We start from the raw sequence: 20,876 nt of genomic DNA, 5'->3' as shown, positions 1-20,876 counted from the left end.
CTTAAAGGAGGAAGGACTAGGGCATCAATTAGACCGCTTCCTTGAAAACACGTGGATCCTAGGGAATCTAGATCGAGTCATCAGGTTAGCCTTCAAAATGACACCATTTTGGGCGTCTGAAAGTTAAGCCAAAGCAACGTCGTATAGTACGTCTTATGTAAGTAAAAAATCAGAAAAAAATCATTTGGGATCAGCTTTAAAAACAAAAATCTTTTTCCTTTCTTTTCTCTTTAAGACTCCTTCTTGTTTGGTCATAAAGGCTCGAAAAAACAACCCAAAGTTCAAAAAAAGGATGAAACCTTTCGATTTCTTGGTTTTTTTTTAAAATAAAAAGAAAAAAGAAGAGAGAAAGCCCTGCACATATTCGTCCAACGAAGGGCTCCCATGACAGTAGGGGACAAAGCGCCACAGGTAAAAATCAAGCGTTTGTTTTGTTTTTTTATTTATATTTTTCAAAATAAAAAGAACATTCAATAAACTACCTTTTTTTTTAAACTTTGTTGTTTTTTTATTTTTTTATTCGATCTCTGCCTCTTAAAAATACAGAGGGTTTAGCCTTTATAACCGAACCAAATACAATATTTTGTTCTTTTCTTTTTGTTTTTCTTTGTTTCTGCTCTCTGTTTCTTCTTTTGCAGGTGTCATGGTGGTGGTCAACGATAAGGGAAGGTGTGCCCTTTAGCCATTTTGGTGAAACGATGGCAGGGAGCAGACCTAAGGGCGTAGGTGTCTTCGGGAAATGTGCCCATTGACGTGGTAAAGAGCAGCTGCTAGAGGCTTAGGGGAAAACTAGGGTTTATGGTTGTTTAGGATAGTTGTATTATTGGGTATTAGGGTTAGCAGATGGATTTGGTTATTGGGTTTGAAATTTGGACTGTTAATGGACTTTTATTTGTTTTTGTTTTGGGTTTTGATTTATTTGTTTAGGCCGAATAAAATTGTGCCTGTACAATGGTCATTGGATTGAGGTGAAATTACTTACGAAGAACTAATGATATTTTTCTAGTGTTTGTAGAGGAATTTAGTTTCATGTCAAAGTTTAAATAGATGTTGCATTCCAATTAGATGATAATAATAAATCGCAACATGAGTTCATATTAATATTAAACATTGTTGTAGTATAGAGATTATCTTAAAATAAAAGCATAATATTAAATTCTAAATATGCAAAAGTACTATGCTTGAAATATATTTTATTATCATTGAAACATAGGAGCCAAGAGCCCTAACAAAACATACTTAACATCACAAGACACTTAAAAGAACAAAACTTGTACCATAGGTCCACAATACATGCACTAAAAAAAGTACAACTCAATACAAAACACAACACGAGAATAAGTGCTTCTAATAGTCTTAAAAGGCGTATTCCTTCCTTATATAACAAAACCTTAAACCGTAAACTTTTTTACACCATTCCCTACTATAGAAACACATTGACATACCCACTTACAACAATCCTTCGATATTAAACTTTAAAAATCTTAAAAACTCGTTCACTCCATCTTCGATTCTTCCATACAACACCGACAAAAACTGAACTTTGTTATTACATCCATGACTAGCAAAAGAATACCCTTATCTTTCTTTCATACAAAATTATATTTTAATTTCTTTCATATCCCCCTTTAACTCTTTTATTTCACTTTTCAAGCCCCTCAATTCTTCTATAATTTTAATTTGCCCCTTATTGGTCTTATACATGTTCTCTTCCATGCTACATTCCATATGCTCTATCCTATGTGTTTTATCATCAATGTTGCTTAACACACGTGCTAATTTTCAAGCAATTTAGCCCTCCCTTTTTTTATTCCTTCTATGTCATTTTGTTTTTCTTTCAATTTGATCCTGTTTGTGATTTACCTTGTGGTTTCATCCAATGTCTCTCCTATTCTTTTTTTGAATATATTTGAAAATTCTAATAATTTGGTGGATATGAATAAATTTAGCCTATTTAATTGTTTGTGTTCTTGAAATCCACCTGGGCCTGCTAAAATGTAGGGAATGAATTCACCATAGCCAGGGCCTAAGTCTTTGTAACTTGATATGGGTAATTCATTGGATTTGAGATCATATTTTTCATGTTTCTAATGATTTTAGATATTTCTCATCCATTTTTTTCGATTATGGACCGAAAATTTAAAAAAGAAGAACAAAGCAATGTTTAATAACAAAAGTAAGCAGGCAAGAAATTCAATGAAATTCTAAAACAGGGTAACGAATAAATCAATATTTAATCTTTGAATTTAACAATTTTTTAATCTAGTTCTTGAACTTAAATTCTATTAAACAATCATGTCATTATTTGGAAATTTTAAATAACTTACATAAAATCTAAAAAGAATAGAAAGAATTTATTTTAAAAAAATCCAAGTAATGATGTAGCATTGACCAATGTTCAATGACTAAATAAAAAAAAAATCAAATTTCAAGATTAATTTAGACAAAATAAAAAATTCAAAGACAAAAGTAGATAAACTACGAAGGAAGGGTAGGCAAGCCCTTGATCCCCTAAAATGGAGAGCAGTTTATTTTGGATTTAAAATTAGGGAAAATAATAAATTAAACTAAGGGGCGAAATAAAGATAGACAATTTTTTAATCTCGAATTAATTATTAGTCTATTCAAAATTTATAAAATATAATAATATCTTTTAATTTATAATCGGAATCCATCGTTACAATGTATAATTAAATTGATAATCAAAATATATTCCGAATTTAATTAAGAATATATAGTACGAGAATTAAATCAAAATAAATTTAAACAAAATTTATACATGATATGCACACATAATTAAATAAGACTCGAACTTATTATTTTAAAATTTTAATTAAGTCAAAAATTCATTCACACTCAAATTAAATATTATAAATTTAAAATTTAAGTCAATCACATCATTAAACTAAAACTTCTTTCCCAACCAATTGTTTTTCAATCTAATCCAAATAATTAAGGAATTACAAGTGTATAATTTACATCATAGGAAGAAAACAAAAGTAAATGAAGGACAACCTCAAATGTCAGCTTCATTTTGTGAAGGCAACTGTAGAAGAAGCCAATAATCATTGTTATAGAGGAAGTATAGGATAGGAGAGGTGGGGTTTGGCCATAAACATTAAAGATTCCCACTATATTCATTTCAACATTACATTTGTCCTAATTTTTGTTTTATCCTGAGACTCTCATTCCATAGAATTTTTTTTATGACCAAAATGAAATTTTATAAAAATTAAGTTATTAACTTGTAGTTTACCTAAAATTTAATAAAAGCAGCATGTGCAATGGGCCATAAACAATTTATGCGACGTTTAAAAGTCTTTAAAAATTATTGTCAAACATGATGTACTGTATACAATTAACATGGTATTTAAAAATCATCGTCAAACATGATGACCCATAAACAATTAATATGGTGTTTAAAAATCATCTTCATGAGAAAGGGACCTTCCCCCGTTAGCTACCTTTTAACAATTACTCTTAGCCTTCACATCAACTATCTTCCTTCTCTTATCCTTCTCCGGCTCTCCACCTGTTTTGGAGAAATTGATCCCCTTTCCACCACAATTTTCCTATCCTTAAATTTTCTCTTGTTGAGACTTATATCAAGAATTTTATATCTTTATATAGCCATATTATTTTGAAAATTCTATACTAATTAGTTATGCAATATTAAGCTTTGATTTACATAACATAAAAATCTTAAATTTTACATAATACAAATTACAAAGTTAACTTGTGTGAACAATTCTAATATAAAGTCAACTTGTGTGAGAAAGTTCGTTAAAGTGCCGGCAAAATATTCCCATGTACCTAGGTCTTTTTTACTATAGTTCCATCATAGGATGATTAAATGGTTGGAAATGGAATTAAATCTTGAATTGAAAATGAACTGGTATTGATGAAAATATAATTTTCAGTGAAGGATTGTGACATGCATATAAACGTTTGTAGCCTTTGGTTGTGGAAAAGTCTTGTTGAGTTAAAATGTGGTAAATAATGACTTTGCATGTGGGTTCTTGGCATGATCTTTGTTAGTAGATGAACATGAAATATTTGTATGCATTTAGAAAGTTGGAATGTGAATAACAAATTGGTTGGTTGGCATGTGATGTTGCAAATTTGAGATTTTTCATGAGTTAGGTAGAGTAACAAATGCAATTACTATATGTAAAGAAGCATGTTTACAATGTTAAATATTTGGAATAATTTAAATGATATAAAATTCTCCCTCTGACAGGGTCTTAGTTTCTTGGTTAAGGCCAAGGTTTATTTAAGTTCTATAATATTATTCTCAATTTTAATATTTGTCACTATTTAACTTTTCTTTTTTATCATTGACTCTTTCAAAAGAGAAATAAATTTAATTAAAAATTAAAATTATATTAGTAAAAATATAAACACTAACGCCTTAAGTATTTCCCATATATGTTTATCATGTAAGCTATAAAATATTTGTCAGCATCTTATCCACTTTGCCACCTTTTCTCCAACATCACTCACTCACCCAAAAGCAGTTTACAAAATCACCTTCTTTATTACTTCCAACCGCTCAGCCTGAAAATGTCGTCCACGGAGGAAGGAGGTGGCGCCGTCGGAGCAGTTTCCACTGATCAAACAATCATCAACAACAACACCAACAACGATTACGTGAGAATTGATATGCGGTTCACGGACGTCCATCTCAGCGATGGCGAAGTAGCGAATCTCCGGTTGTTACCTTGTAGAACACGTCGGTTGGATCGTTCGAAGCTTAAACTATTTTATCGTCAATTTGGTAGTTTTTTTTATCACTTTGAGTCAAGGATTGCGACATGTATATAAACGTTTGTAGTAACCTTTGGTTGTGTAAAAGTCTTGTTGAGTTAAATGTGGTATATAATGACTTTGCATGTGGGTTCTTGGCATGATCTTTGTTAGTACATGAATATGAAATATTTGATGCATTTAGAAAGTTGGAATGTGATCTATTTAAGTTGGTTTGCATATGATGACTAAAAAAGAAAAGTAAAAGAACTAATGTGATGATTGTTTGAAATGGAATGATTCATTATGGCATGATAAAGGTAATGGTAGATGTTTGAATAACTTGTTGATATTTAGTTTAAGTTGTTGAAAAGTTGAATACAATGGATGAAATGGTAATATGAATTGCTATGGAATTGAAATGATATGTTTGAACTTACTTAGCATGTTTAGGTAAGTTTTAAGTCATTTAGAAATGGCATGTAATGTATTTTTCTTGCATGATTTTAGTTGGAGCTTTGATTTAGGTACCAAATTGTATATTTTTGTCAAATATAGGGTTCACATCACGGCTACGAATCTTGACATTGCGACATTGCCAAGTTAGAGAGTCTCGCCGCAACGAGCATAGACTTTTCGATATGATGTGACATAATGAGATGGTCATGTTGCGATGAGGAAAAGCTGAAGTCGCGGCATTGCTCCAAACTTTTCAAATCTTTACAGTTTGGCCTAATTCTTGTTCGGACTACCAAAAAACCTTTCATAAGCTCGATTAAAGCTCATAATTAATGTATTGCTGTAATTGAATCGTGATTGATGTTTAAATGAAAATTATCTTATCGTAATTCTAATTGTAATTGCTTTGACAGTGACTGTAGCGTCCTGTAGATCGGACCCAACAATCGGATCCAATGAAACGTGTTACAAGAAGCATGGTTACATGTGAAAGCTTATAAGTATAATAACTTCAATAAAAAAAAAGTGGTTGGTTGGCATGCGAATAATATGTTGTTGTAAATTTGAAAATTTTCATGAGGTACAACAATAAATGCAATTAATATATGTAAAGAAGCATGGTTATATGTGAAAACTTATACGTATAATCACTTCAACAAAACAAATTGGTTGGCATGTGAATAATAAATTGGCTGTTTGGCATGTGCATAATAATTTGGTTGGTTGGAATAATAATTTGGTTGTTTGGCTTGTGAATAATAAATTGCAAATTTGAGATTTTTCATAAGTTAGGTAGAATAACAAATGCAATTACTATATGTAAAGAAGCATGGTTACAATGTTAAATATTTGAATAGCTATTATTAAGCTAATGAAATTTAAGAAGTGTTGTAGCTATAAAATTCTCCCTCTGATAGGGTCTTAGCTTGGTATTTAGAAAGTTGGAATGTGATCTATTTAAGTTGGTTTGCATATGTTGACTACAAAGGAAAAATGAAAGAACTAATGTGATGATTGGTTGAAATGGAATGATTCATTATGGCATGATAAAGGTAATGGTAGATGTTTGTATAACTTGTTGATATTTAGTTTAAGTTATTGAAAAGTTGAATACAATTGATGAAATGGTAATATGAATTGCTATGGAATTGAATTGATATGTTTGAACTTATTTAGCATGTTTTACGTAAGTTTTAAGTCATTTAGAAATGGCATGTAATGTATTTTTCTTGCATGATTTTAGTTGGAGCTTTGAATTAGGTACCAAATTGTATATTTTTGTCAAATATAGAGTTCACATCATGGCTACGAATCTTGACATTGCGACATTGCCAAGTCAGAGAGTCTCGCTGCGATGAGCATAGGCTTTTCGATATGATGTGACATACTGAGATGGTCATGTTGCGATGAGGAAAAGCTGAAGTTGCGACGTCGCTCCAAACTTTTCAAATCTTTATAGTTTGGTCCTAATTCTTGTTCGGACTACCAAAAAAGCTTTTGTAAGCTCGATTAAAACTCATAATTAATGTATTACTGTAGTTGAATCTTGCTTGATGTTTAAATGAAAATTATCTTATCGTAATTTCGACTGTAGTTGCTTTGACAATGACTGTAGCGTCTTGTAGATCGGACCCAACGATTGGATCCAATGAAAAGTGTTACAAGAAGCATGGTTAAATGTGAATGCTTATAAGTATAATAACTTCAATAAAAAAAAGTGGTTGGTTGGCATGCGAATAATATGTTGTTGCAAATTTGAAAATTTTCATGAGGTACAACAATAAATGCAATTAATATATGTAAAGAAGCATGGTTATATGTGAAAGCTTATAAGTATAATAACTTCGATAAAACAAATTGGTTGGCACGTGAATAATAAATTGGTTGGTTGGAATAATAAATTGGTTGTTTGGCATGTGAATAATAAATTGCAAATTTGAGATTTTTCATAAGTTGGGTAGAATAACAAATGCACTTACGATATGTAAACAAGCATGGTTACAATGTTTAATATTTGAATAGCTATTATTAAGCTAATGAAATTTAATAAGTGTTGTAGATATAAAATTCTCCCTCCGATAGGGTCTTAGCTTCTTGCTTAACGCAAAGGTTTTGGGTTGATGAGTATTTAGGTTCTATAACATTATTCTCAATTGTGACGTGTGAGTCTCACACTCATTATATGCCTATATCATATGTGAATTTTGTCTAGTTCTTTCTAGATTAATCGAGACATATATTTGTACTTGAACCTATATTGTATTTCTATAAGTGAAACTTAAGAAAAGAAGACATAATGATTCAACATTGTATTTAACATTTTCGACTTGAAATGTTGTTACATATACGATATCTACGTGCCATGGAAAAATAAATTTGATAGCTTATTGAGTAATTGTTTATGTTCAATTAATCTAGGTAAGTTTTAGATTACATATGAGTTTACTAAGCATCTTATATGCTTACCCCATTGTTTTCTTTTTCCTTTTAGGTGTTACATTGTGGAACATGTCGATTGGATCGTTCGAAGCTTACACTATTTTATTGTCAATTTGGTGTTTTTTTTTTTATCATTTGAGTCAAGGATTGCGACATGCGTATAAACGTTTGGAGTAATCTTTGGTTGTGTAAAAGTCTTGTTGAGTTAAAATGTGGTATATAATGAATTTGCATGTGGGTTCTTGGCATGATCTTTGTTAGTACATGAATATGAAATATTTGATGCATTTAGAAAGTTAGGAATGTGAATAATAAATTGGTTGGTTGGCATGTGAATAACATGTGAATAACAAATGCAATTACTATATTTAAAGAAGCATAGTTACAATGTTAAATATTTGGAACTAATCATGTAATATAATGATAATTTAAATGTTAAAGTAAGTAATAATAATTTAAGTAATAAATGAAAAAATATATTTGAATAGCTATTATTAAGCTAATGAAATTTAGGAAGTATTAGTTTCTTGGTTAAGGCGAAGGTTTTGGGTTGTGTTGAGTATTTAGGTTCTATAATATTATTCTTAATTTTAATATTTATTACTATTTTTGTTAAAAAATATTAATTTAACTTTTCTTTTTTATCATTGACTCTTTCAAAAGAGAATTAAATTTAATTAAAAAATTAAAATTATATTAATAAAAATATAAACACTAAGGGGTAAATTTGAATTACACCTTAAGTATTTCCCATATATGTTTATCATGTAGGCTATAAAATATTTGTCCTCATCGTAGCCATTTTGCCACCTTTTCTCCAACATCACTCAGTCTGCCAAAAACAGTTTACAAAATCACCTTCTTTATTACTTCCAACCGCTCAGCCTGAAAATGTCGTCCACGGAGGAAGGAGGCGGCGCCGTCGGAGCAGTTTCCACTGATCAAATAATCACCGACAACAACGCTTCCCTGAGCATTGATATAACCGTCTCTCTCAGCGATCGCGAAAGAACGACTCTCCAGTCATTAGACAAAGCTTTGGACGGCGGCCAACTCAACTTGACTGCCAAACCATTAATACGAAAAGTCCCATCAACCCTTCGCTGTAACGAAGATTTCAAGAAGTATTTCATGCCGAAAGTGATCTCAATCGGCCCACTCCACAACGATGATCCCTCCCCCGATCAATCCAAAGACATCAAGCGCAAATTAGCAGCACATTTCTTCAAAAACATTGGCGTCGATGAGTATTCTTTGTACAGCAACATGAAGAAAGAGATCGATGACTTAAAGAAATGCTATGATCCACAGGAATTAGAGAAGACTGGTTACGATAACAGGGAACTGGCTTTGATGTTCTTCGTTGACGGCTGCGCAATTTTACAAGCAATTTATATGCGTTACGATACTTATGATGATGATGATAAATTGTTTATTAAAAACGATTTGCTGACATTTGTGTACTCGGATCTGTTCTTGTTGGAAAACCAATTACCTTTTCGTGTTCTTGAATTGCTTACAAGCCAGACAAAAAATGGCGAAAAGTTCATGAATGCAATCCAAAGGTTCATCGACGATACTGTTATCAACCCAGGCGGGGACAGGTAATTTAGGGAATTAAATAAATAATCATTTTTAAAAGGTTTTTATAACTACATGGGTGATGGAATCTATTAGACTCTCTTTTCCATTTGATTAGATAATTCAGTTTAATTATATAAATTTTTAAAATTATTAAAAATATAAAAAGAAATTTATTCCATTCTTTAATTCAATTGGTATAACTTCAATTTTATTTGATTTTTTATTCAACCAACTTGATTAACAAGTATGGATTGATTTTTAATTTTTTTTGTATTAATTTATGATTTTATCTTTTTTTTTAAACATTGAACAATTATTATTTTTTAATTTGAGGACTTATTATAATTTAATAAATTTAAAAGAGAGTAAAGTGTAATTTTTCATTTATTGGGAACGATCCCTGCCTGTCGTTTTACATTTATCCTGTTGAGTGTACATTTTTTAGAAATAAAAAATTATGATTTCAAAAATCCAACTTTTCAGAATGGAAAAGTTTAATATTTTAAAAATGGTAAGATTTTTGCATTAATACAATAATAAAAATTGTAGTTTAGTTAATATTGTTTGAATCGGTTTGGATTGAAAATTAATTGAATTATCAATTCGGAGAAAGTCATTAGACCAACCGATTTAAAAATTTATATGAACAGGGTAAAAAAATTTAATTAAACCGTGTTACCGAATCGAAGTTTTTAATAATTTATTCAATTAAATTAAATAAATTGAATAACTTAATCGTTGGGTTATCTATTTTGAAAATCTTAATTTTAGCTTCATATAAATTAACAATTCCAAATCCAACAACAAAAAGAAAAAAAAAGAAAAGAGAAATTATAGCTTGGCTTCCGACTAACACAGATTTTGGTGTAGGGAATGGTGGTGGAAGCAGCAAAAAGGAGAGCGAATTCACTTATTGCATCTACTACGACAAAGACTCCTTCTCAGAAAAGTGCGAATACGGTGCTGGTGTTTTCTTTGGGAATTCGCTCAACGCGGATTTGGCGAAGCAGCAGCAAGAACAAAAACAACAAAACGGTACCATTCACGCACCATTGGTAACGTAAAAGAGCTTAAAAAGGCCGGGATACGGTTAAAAGCCAGCGAAACAAGTAATTTAACCGACATCAGTTTCAACCATATCTTCTTCTTCGGAAACTTACGGTTACCGCCGATCTCCGTCAATGATTCAACCATGAACTTAATAGCTTACGAAATGTGTCCGGATTTCGACAACGATTTCACCGTCACTTCATATATGTGTTTCCTTGATTTATTGATCGATGAAGCCGGTGATGTTAAAGACCTTCGAAACTCCGGCATACTATACAATAGATTGGGGGGTGATGAAGAAATGGCTAAGCTTATCAAGAAGATGAACACTGATTTGGTTCCTAGTCCGATGATTTACAGTGGGGTTAAAGAGAAAATACATAATCATTGTAAGAATATGTGGATTCAATGTCCAGCTCAAGCTTATCATACTTGTTTTAGGACTCGTTGGACGTTTTTCGCATTTGTGGGTGCCATTGCTGCACTTCTTCTTAGTGCTTTCCAGACTTATTATACCATACATCAACCAAAGTAAGTGTTCTTTACTTGTCTTTTTGTAAACTATTATTAAGCATATGAAATTCATGAAGTGTTGTAGATATAAAATTATCCATAGCGTCTTACCTTCTTGGTTAAGGGGAAGGTTTGAGTATTTCTATAATATTATTCTCAATTGTGATGTGTAGATTTCACTCTCGTCACATTTGTATATCACGTGTAGAGTTGGTCTGGTTCTTTCTAGATTAATCCAGACATATATTTATACTTGTATAAATGATAAACTTAACTTTTGACATTTACCTTTTTTATTATTATCAAATTGGCCTTTATTTTTTTTTCATTTGTGCTAAATTTAGCCATTAACCTCTTAAAAAAGAGTCAATTTGGTTTTCTTTAACAGATATGCTAATTGAAATATTAATTTTTTAACGATATTGGTGTCACAACTAGTGTGGCAATTCATGCGTACTTCATGCTAACATAACAATACTTTTATTATATGTCACGTCAATAAATAATTTAAAAATAAAAAATAAATATAAAAATATAGATGTGGATTGCTGTTTGAGTTGTCATGTTTAACATTTTAATATTTTAGTCACTATTTTCGTTAAAAAAACATTAATTTAAATTGATAATTAAATTCGACTCTTCCAAAAGATAGAAAATTAAATTTAAAAAATGAAAATTAAATTGACTATAATAAGGGGTAAATTTGAATTACACCAAAAGTATTTTCCATATGTTTATTATGTAAGCAGTGGCAAAGCCCGAATAATTTTTTAGGGTGGATCGAATGAAATTTTAATTTTTTGTAGTCTATATCTTTATAATTTTTAAAAGATTAAATTGAATTTTTATAATTTTATGAGGCCAAAGTATAATTTTACCTTTACTAATTTGAAATTTTAAAAAAGTTAAGGGCCTAAATAACAATTTTACATTTCCCTATATTCGCCTCTTTATGTAAGCTATAGAAACATTTGTCATTATCGTAGCCATTTTGCCACTTTTTTTCCAACATCACTCAATCAGCCAAAACCAGTTTTCAAAATCACCTTGTTAATTACTTCGAGCCGGTCAGCCTGAAAATGTCGTCCACGGAGGAAGGAGGCGGCGCCGCCGGAGCAGTTTCCACTGATCAAACAATCATCGACAACAACACCAACAACGATTACGTGGGAATTGATTTGCGGTTCACGGACGTCCCTCTCAGCGATGGCGAAGTAGCGAAGCTCCAGTCATTAGACAAAGCTTTCGGCGGCGGCCAACCCACCCTCAGATACAAACCATTAATATGAAAAGTCCCATCAACCCTTCTCCGTAACGAAGATTTCAAGAAGTATTTCAAGCCAAAAGTGATCTCAATCGGCCCACTCCACCACGATGATCTCACCCTCCGTGAATCCAAGGGGCTCAAGCTCAAATTAGCAGCACATTTCGTCAAAAAAATTGGCGTCGATAAGAAATCCTTGTACAGCAAAATTAAGAAAGAGATGGATGGCTTGAAGGAATGCTATGATCCACAGGAATTAGAGAAGTATAGAGACGATAACGAGGAACTGGCTTGGATGTTCATCGTTGACGGCTGCGCAGTTTTACAAGCAGTTTACATGCGTTATGATAATGATGATGATGATGGTAATTTGTTAACTAAAAAAGATTTGCTGACATTTCTGTACTCGGATCTGTTCTTGTTGGAAAACCTATTACCTTTTCGTGTTCTTGAATTGCTTACAAGCTTGGGTGATGGCAAAATGTTCATGAATGCAATCCGGAGGTTCATCGATGATACTGTTATCAACCCAGCCGAGAGCAGGTTGTTGGTATTATGAACAACAAGCAAGCTAGTTCAGCTATGACTTGAACAGCAAGACTCGTGACTTAGAGAAGAAACAAAGCAGAAATTTGCTTAAGAACATAACCGAATTGAAAGCAAAGAAAAATGGAGAGTAGCTGGATGAAAACTAATTGATTTTCATTAACTAACATGAACAAAGGCATTAAGCCATTACATATACCAGACAAGCTGGTCAATACAAACAAGTTTTCACCTAAGCAACTGCCTAACACCACTAAATTACATTGAAACTTGCTAAATTAACTTGTACATGTTGCTTTGCTGAATTTTCAGTCAATCAACACCTAATTACATCAAGAAGGAGTTACCAACTAAGTTCAAATCTAATTTGATTCAAAAATGATCATTAGAGTAACAAAATGAAAATGAAACTTAACAGTAGCATCGTGCTTCAGCTGCTGCAAGCTTGGCTCGACTGCATATGCTGCTCCTTGCTGCATGAGCTGTATGGAGGCCAACTTCAACACTCCTCCTTGGCTTCCATGCTGCAAACTCCCATTTGCTGTCTTAATTTGTCGAACCTTGACACACTAAGTGGCTTTGTCAAGATGTTTGCCAATTGTTCTTTAGAATTGCAATGAGTCAGCTCTACTTCTCGAGCTTGCTCCATCTCCCTAACAAAATGGAACTTAATCTTGAAGAGTTTTGTCTTCCTATAGAACACTGGATTCTTTACAATTGCAACCGTAGATTAGTTGTCACAATAGATCTCTGTTGCTTCCCTTTGGTGCAGATTAAAGTTGCTTTTATTTAACAGAAATGTTGTTACATGTAGCCAAGGAAAAATTAATTCCATAGCTTATTGAGTAATTTTTCTAGGAAAAATTTATGTTTTGGGTGCCTTTAAAAATTATAATTCCACATGTTAATACATAAAGTAAAATTGCATCTCAGCCTTCAAAATGATAAAATTTTAATCTAATCCCTTTAAAATATGTAAAATTACAAACCAATATGATTAAATTGTGTAAAGATATAGAATTCAACTTCAACTTCTAAACTTTTTATAACTTGGTCCCTAATATAAAATATTCAGATAATTAAATATTACTTTATCCCTAAATATTAATACTTAAAACAATTGATTAGTGCATGCCTTTCTTAGATTATTTTCTACCACATGTGACGCGAAATAGGTTCATTAAAAAAATAAAATTTTAATTTTAATAGTTAATGATTAGTTAACGTGATAAAAAGGTCACGCCAATCTCTTTAAATCCATTCATTTTTACTATTTATTGTTTACATAAACAAAATATCATTTTTATAATTAATAAAAATTTTCAAGTTATTTTATAAAAAAAACTGCCCATTGAGAATTAAATTCCAGGCGACACCTTTTTATAATCAAATATGACAGTAAGTGTCGAATCGTTGTCCTCCACGTAGGTGTTCTGTCACAGAATACTCGTGACAGGCAGTGATGTAATCAACACTCTGATCTACAAGTACCACACAAAATAAAATAAGAGATGAAATTTGCCACTTTTTTTCCAACATCACTCAAATCAGCCAAAAACAGTTTACAAGGTGAAATTGTATATTTGGTTGGCATGTGAATAACATGTTGCAAATTTGAGATTTTTCATGAGTTAGGTAGAATTACAAACGCAATTACTATATGTAAATATTTGGAATAAATCATGTAATATAATGATAATTTAAATATTTAAGTAAGTAATAATAATTTTTAAGTAATAAAATGAAAAAAATATATTTGAATAGCTATTATTAAGCTAATGAAATTTAGGAAGTGCTACAGATATAAAATTCTCCCTCAGATAGGATTTTAATTTCTTGGTTAAGGCAAAAGTTTTGGGTTGTGTTGAGTATTTAGGTTCTATAATGTTGTTCTCAATTTTAATATTTGTCACTATTTTTGTTAAAAAACATTAATTTAAATTTTCTTTTTTATCATTAACTCTTTCAAAAGAGAATTAAATTTAATTAAAAAATTAAAATTATATTAGTAAAAATATAAACACTAACGCCTTAAGTATTTCCCATATATGTTTATTATGTAAGCTATAAAATATTTGTCATCATCGTAGCCATGTTGCCACCTTTTCTCCAACATCACTCACTCAGCCTAAAACAGTTTACAAAATCACCTTGTTTATTACCTCCAACCGCTCAGCCTGAAAATGTCCTCCACGGAGGAAGGAGGCGGCGCCGTGGGAGCAGTTTCCACTGATCAAGCAATCATCGACAACAACAACAATCCCCTAGAGAACTTCACTCGCAGCAATAGCGAATTACGGAATCTCCGGTCATTAGACGTAGCTTTCGACGGCGACGAACTCGACCTCCATGCCAAACCATTGATACAAAGAGTCCCATCATCCCTTGGACGTCACGAAGATTTCAGGAAGTATTTCAAGCCGAAAGTGATCTCAATCGGCCCACTCCACCACAATGATTCCACCCTCCATAAATCCAAGAAGCTCAAGCTCAAATTAGCTGCACTTTTCGTCAAAAAAATTGGCGTCGATAAGGAAACCTTGTACAACAACATGAAGACAGAGATCGATGGCTTGAAGAAATGCTATGATCCAAAGGGATTAAAGAAGTGTAGCAACGATAACGTGAAACTGGCTTGGATGTTCTTCGTTGACGGCTGCGCAATTTTACAAGCAGTTTATATGCTTTACGGCCAAGATTGTTGTCGTACGTCGAACGAATTTTTATTAAAAACGAATTGCTAACATTTGTGTACTCGGTTCTGTTCTTGTTGGAAAACCAATTACCTTTTCGTGTTCTTGAATTGCTTACAAGATCGAACGATGGCACAAAATTCATGGAGGCAATCATAAGGTTCATCGACGGTACTGTTAAAGAGCCACAATCACATCAGCAGGACAGGTAATTTAAGGAATTTATAAAAGAATCATTTATAAATGTTAAAAGGATTTTACAACTACATATATAGGTGATAGAATCGATTAGAGTCTCATTTTCGGTTGATTAGTTGATTCAATTCAATTATATAAAATATTAAAAAATATTAAAGGTATATTAAAAATATAAAAAAAAGTTAATTTGATGATTGAATTCAATGGATTAAACTTATTATTCTGGATTAGTACCTTGCTCGATCCTCTGTCTAATTAGGCCGATCGACAAGTATGGTTTGATTCTTAGATTTTTTTTATGTATTAATTTATGATTTTATTATTTTTAAAAAGTGTTTGAACAATTTTTTATTCATCTTGAGGAGTCAAAGTATAGTTTTATTGTATATAAATTTATAATTTAATAAATTTTATAAGGATTAAAATGTAATTTAATAATTTAAATATTTTTTATTAAAATAATAATGATTTGATTCAACCATTGAAAACCTTAATTTTAGCTGGCTCCCGACTAACACATATTTTGCACTAGTGAATGGTGGCCGCAGCAAGGAGAGGGAATTCACTTATTGCATCTACTACGAGTAAGACTCCTTTCCAAAAAAGAAAAACCAGGTGATTGTAGGTTTTCATATCCTTCACAAATCGCAGTGGCCATACAAGAACAAAACGGCACCATTCACACCCTTTTGGTAACGTAAAAGAGCTTAAAAGCGCCGGGATATGGTTAGAAGCAAGTGAAACAAGTTGTTTAACCGACATCAGTTTCAAACGTCGCTACTTCTTCGTCCGGAAATTACGGTTACCGCCGATCACCGTCGATGATTCAACCATGAACTTAATAGCTTACGAAATGTGTCCAGATTTCCACAACAATTTCGCCGTCACTTCATATATGGGTTTCCTTGATTCATTGATCGATGAAGCCGAAGATGTTAAGGAACTGAGAGACGCCGGCATACTATACAATAGATTTGGGAGTGATAAAGAAGTCGCTAAGCTTATCAAGAAGATGAATATTGATTAGGTTCCTAGTCCGATGATTTACAGGCATGTTAAACTGCAAATACATGATCATCATAACAATATGTGGATTAGATATCCAGCTCAAGTTTACCGTACTTTTTTTAGGACTCGTTGGACGTTGTTCGCATTTGTGGGTGCCATTGCTGCTTGCAGGCTTATTAGACCATACATCAACCAAAGTAAGTGTACTTTTTGTAAACTCTTGTTATTTATCAGAATTTTGTAACTCTCGAATAAATCTATTTAATTTTTTAAATTAAAAAAATCCATCCCGATCCGATCGCAGATAGGTTCAATTAGATTTGACCATCCCTATTGTCTTCTTAAATTAGTAAATTTATCATTTAATCCTTTTAAAATTTATGAAATTATAAATTAATATATTAATAAAATTTTATTTTGAACCTTCAAATTCATTATTCATTTTGGACTTATCCTAAAACAATTTTGACTTGGGGGCCCTTGGTTTCAACTTTCTACCAAGAGTTGCTTGTTTTGATTTTGGGACAATGACAAGATAAGGTTGTAATCCATTTCTCATAGCACCTGAAATTGAAGGGCTAAAAAACAATTAAACCATCAAAAGTTTGTTTTGATTTTGGCTTCCAGTGAGCTTCCAGCCAAGAAAATTTACAACCTATATATATATATATATATATATAAATATCTTTTATATACCAGTCAATGTACAATATTTTGATAAGTGCAATTGATATAGATTAGAATTTTTACTAATGCAGAAATAAGGGTGAAGTCGAAAAATTCTTTTGAGGAATCGAAATTAAGTTATAAATTTTGATAAGAGTTAAGACCCAATTTCATCATTGTATTAGTTAATATATTTATAATTTTTTAAATGACTAAACTAAAACCATGGTGGCATCGTAGGTTTTGCACTCGATTTTTATTACTCAATTCATAATATCGAATTAGTTAACTTATAATATTTTTCTCTATTCATAGTATTTGAATTCAAGATTTACTTTAAAAATATTGAATTTTTATTATTCAATTACGAGACTTTGGTGTATATGATACAATTTTAGTTAAATAAAATAATAAGACAACATTTAATCCTTAAATTTGGTAACTTTTTTCAATTTGGTCTCTAGACTTTCTTTTTTTTGTCCATATTTAGGGGTCAAGGCAAAAAATATTTTTTTTAGGTGGAATTAAATTGTATATTTTTACAATAATAAAAATATAATTTTACCATTTAATAGTCTATATCTTTCTATTTTTTAAATTATTAAATCAATTTTTATCATTTTTAGAGACAAAATATAAATTTATCATTATTAATTTAAAGTTTTATAAATTATAAAAGAGCCTAAATAAAAATTTTGTCATTTTTGGGATCTTGCCAGCCCCTGGCTTCCCTATTGTCCACATTAATCATGAATTTTGGTAACTTTTCTCATTTTTGGTCATTATGGTGACATTTCTCCCATATTAACACCAAATTTTTATTAAAAATTAGTTAGTACTGCACTAATGGATGCACCATTTTTCTTCAAAAACTGAATCCTTAATATTAAAAAGAGCGGCCAATGGAACTAAATCCTTTGGTAAAGTCGTGAGGGTGGCTCCTACTAGAGAAAAAGTAGAGTAAGATCAAATACCAAACTTAATGTCTTGGCAAAGTTCAATTCTCATTAGTATTATAAAATTATATATATTATATATAACTATAAGTCTAGTTTATTCCGTCTGTATTTCAAAGAAAGTAATTTTATGAGGATATATTTGAGAGATCTTTATATTATATGGATTTGATTAAATTAATTAATTTACCATTAAATGGATTAATTTAGTAAAATATTTTTTATATTTAGAAAAAGGATTAACTTACAAAAAAAAGAACAATTTTGTTACACATCTTAAATGCGTTGCCTAATTGACACTATAAGCTAACATCTTAAATGTGTGGCAATTCATGTGCACTTGATGCTGACATAATATTGTTTTTCTTATATGTCACGTTAATAAAAAATATAAAAACATGTACATGTAGATTGCTATGTGAGTTGTCGTTTTTAGAAATTTAACATTTTAGTCACTATTTTAGTTAAAAATATTAATTTGACTCTTTTCTAAAAGATTGGTAATCAAATTTGACTCGTAGAGAACTAAATTTAACTAGAGATAAGAAGAATCAAATTAGAAAAAAATATAAATATTAAAGGATAAATTTGATATTACACCGAAAGTATTTTCTATAATATAAGCTATAGAAACATTTGTCGTCATCGTAGCCATTTTGCCACCTTTTTTCCAACATCACTCACTCAGCCAAAAACAGTTTTCAAAATCACCTTGTTGCTCAGCCTGAAAATGTCATCCACGGAGGAAGGAGGCGGCGCCGTCGGATCTCCCGGCGGAGTAGTTTCCACTTATCAAACAATCACCACCAACACCAATCTCCTAGAGATGGTCATTCCAATGCCGGGTACGGACTTCACTCTCAGAAATGGCGAATTAAAGAATCTTTGAAATTAAGTTGTATATTTTTACGATAATAACAATGTAATTTCACCATTTTAATTGTATATATATTTATCATTTTTAAAGGATTAAATCAATTTTTTTTGTCATTTTTGAGGGGCAAAATGTAATTTTACCATTACTAATTTAAAATTTTATAAATTATAAAGGGGCCTAAATGAATTTTTTTCATTTTTTTTGGGGCCCTTTCAACCCCCTGGCTTCCCCACTATCCACATCGGTCATGAATTTTGACAATATTTCTCATTTTTGGTCATTATGGTGACATTTCTGGCATGTCAACACCTAATTTTTATTAAAAATATTGTTTTTAAAGAATGACACAATATCAGAGTGTTGTGTCATCACATGCATCAAAATTAAGAAAAGTTGTCAAGTTATAATACTAATGTAGATGAAATAAAAGTTTAAGGACTAAGTTGAGAAAAGTTACCAAATTCAAGGGCAAACTAATTTTTTATCCAAGGTAGTTAGTACTACATTAATGGCGCATAATTTTTCTACAAAAACTAATACATATTAGTACTAGCCTGTTTTTATACATCTTTTCAAAATTATTGATAAAACTTTAAAATATTTAATATATAAAAAATTAAATAAACTTTAAATATAAAAAATATTAATCAATTGTATATATTCATAAAAAACTTCAGAAATAAAATTCATCATTCATCATTCAACAAATCTAAAAGAAAAAAGAACCAAGCAATACATTAAATAAAAAGTTATCCATAATATTATTTTTAAATATCCACAACAACATCATCTCATACTAAAAAAATTAAAGCTTAATAAAAGTGTACACCTCAATGTGTGTTGATTAAGCTTTTAGAGATTTTATATTTCCACTTTTTTTCTTTGGCTTATTTATTAAATAAATTCTTTATTTTTTATTTTTATATTTTGTACTTTAATTTAGTTAAAATAGTTAAAGTTTAAAGTTGGTAAAAGAAATAATATTTTTATATGTATTTTTAATATCACTCATATACTTTAAAAAGTTAAAGTTTAATAAAATTTATATTTCCACTTTTTCTTTTCATTGGCTTATTTGTTAAATAAAATCTCTTTTTTTTTGTTTTCTACTTAAAATATTAAAGTTTCTACTTTAATTTAGTTAAAGTTTAAAATTGGTAAAAGAAATAGTATTTATATATATATATATATTAAATATCTTTTATATACCAATCAATGTACAATGTTTTGATCAGTGCAGTTGATATAGATTAGAATTTTTACTAGTGTAGAAAATTTTCTTGAGGAACTGAAATTAAGTTATAAATTTTGATAAGAGTTAAGACCCAATTTCATCATTGTATTAATTAATATTTTTATAATTTTTAAAAGACTAAATTAAAATCTTGTGATTTATTAGAGGCCAAAGTATAATTTTACCATTATAATTTAAAATTTTATACATTGAAAAATAAAAAGCAATTTTCCAATCCCTACTTGCCCCTTTCCCGTCGTTCTTGTGCAGAAAATAAAATTGAATGTTTCGATTTTTTATTGAAACAATATGTACGGACCGATATGATTGAAATAATACAAAATCAACTACATTAATTTATCTCATTAAAGGAATAGAATGTTGGAGCAGCCAACGTAACCCAAATCCTTTAATAAAGTCATGAGAGTGGCTCCCTACTAGAGAAAAAAGAAAAGTAAGATCAAATACCATACCTAGTGACTTGGCAAAGTACAATTAGCATTAGTATTACAAATATATACATTATACTTAAAAAAAAACATTATCTATATATTTGCATGCTTTAATTGTTTAATTTTAATAATGTTAGAGAATCATGATATTTGATATGATACATAGGTAAGTATATAATCATGATTAAATA

At 30.5% G+C, this 20,876-nt stretch overlaps 1 protein-coding gene and 2 long non-coding RNA genes across 3 annotated transcripts; all 3 read left to right on the top strand.

Annotated features, from left to right (window-relative positions):
• Nucleotides 1–261: 261 nt before the first annotated feature.
• LOC121223523 (uncharacterized) lies at nt 262–1,020 on the top strand. The gene is made up of 2 exons (XR_005920827.1): nt 262–411; nt 639–1,020. It is a non-coding gene; the product is annotated as an uncharacterized lncRNA (long non-coding RNA).
• A 3,434-nt stretch (nt 1,021–4,454) lies between these two features.
• Nucleotides 4,455–5,690, top strand: LOC121223522 (uncharacterized). The gene is made up of 2 exons (XR_005920826.1): nt 4,455–4,777; nt 5,305–5,690. It is a non-coding gene; the product is annotated as an uncharacterized lncRNA (long non-coding RNA).
• Nucleotides 5,691–8,426: 2,736 nt separating this feature from the next.
• Nucleotides 8,427–11,086, top strand: LOC107925776 (UPF0481 protein At3g47200). The gene is made up of 2 exons (XM_041105123.1): nt 8,427–9,248; nt 10,099–11,086. Exons 1-2 carry the CDS (start codon nt 8,536–8,538, stop codon nt 10,811–10,813), a joined length of 1,428 nt encoding a protein of 475 aa, XP_040961057.1. The 5' UTR covers nt 8,427–8,535; the 3' UTR covers nt 10,814–11,086.
• The last annotated feature ends 9,790 nt before the right edge of the window (nt 11,087–20,876 follow it).

Source organism: Gossypium hirsutum, chromosome D11, assembly GCF_007990345.1.
Source record: "Gossypium hirsutum isolate 1008001.06 chromosome D11, Gossypium_hirsutum_v2.1, whole genome shotgun sequence".
NCBI classification, from domain to species: Eukaryota; Viridiplantae; Streptophyta; class Magnoliopsida; order Malvales; family Malvaceae; genus Gossypium; species Gossypium hirsutum.
The sequence above is the reverse complement of the archived record's forward strand: the minus strand, read 5'-3'. Positions and strand labels throughout refer to the sequence as shown.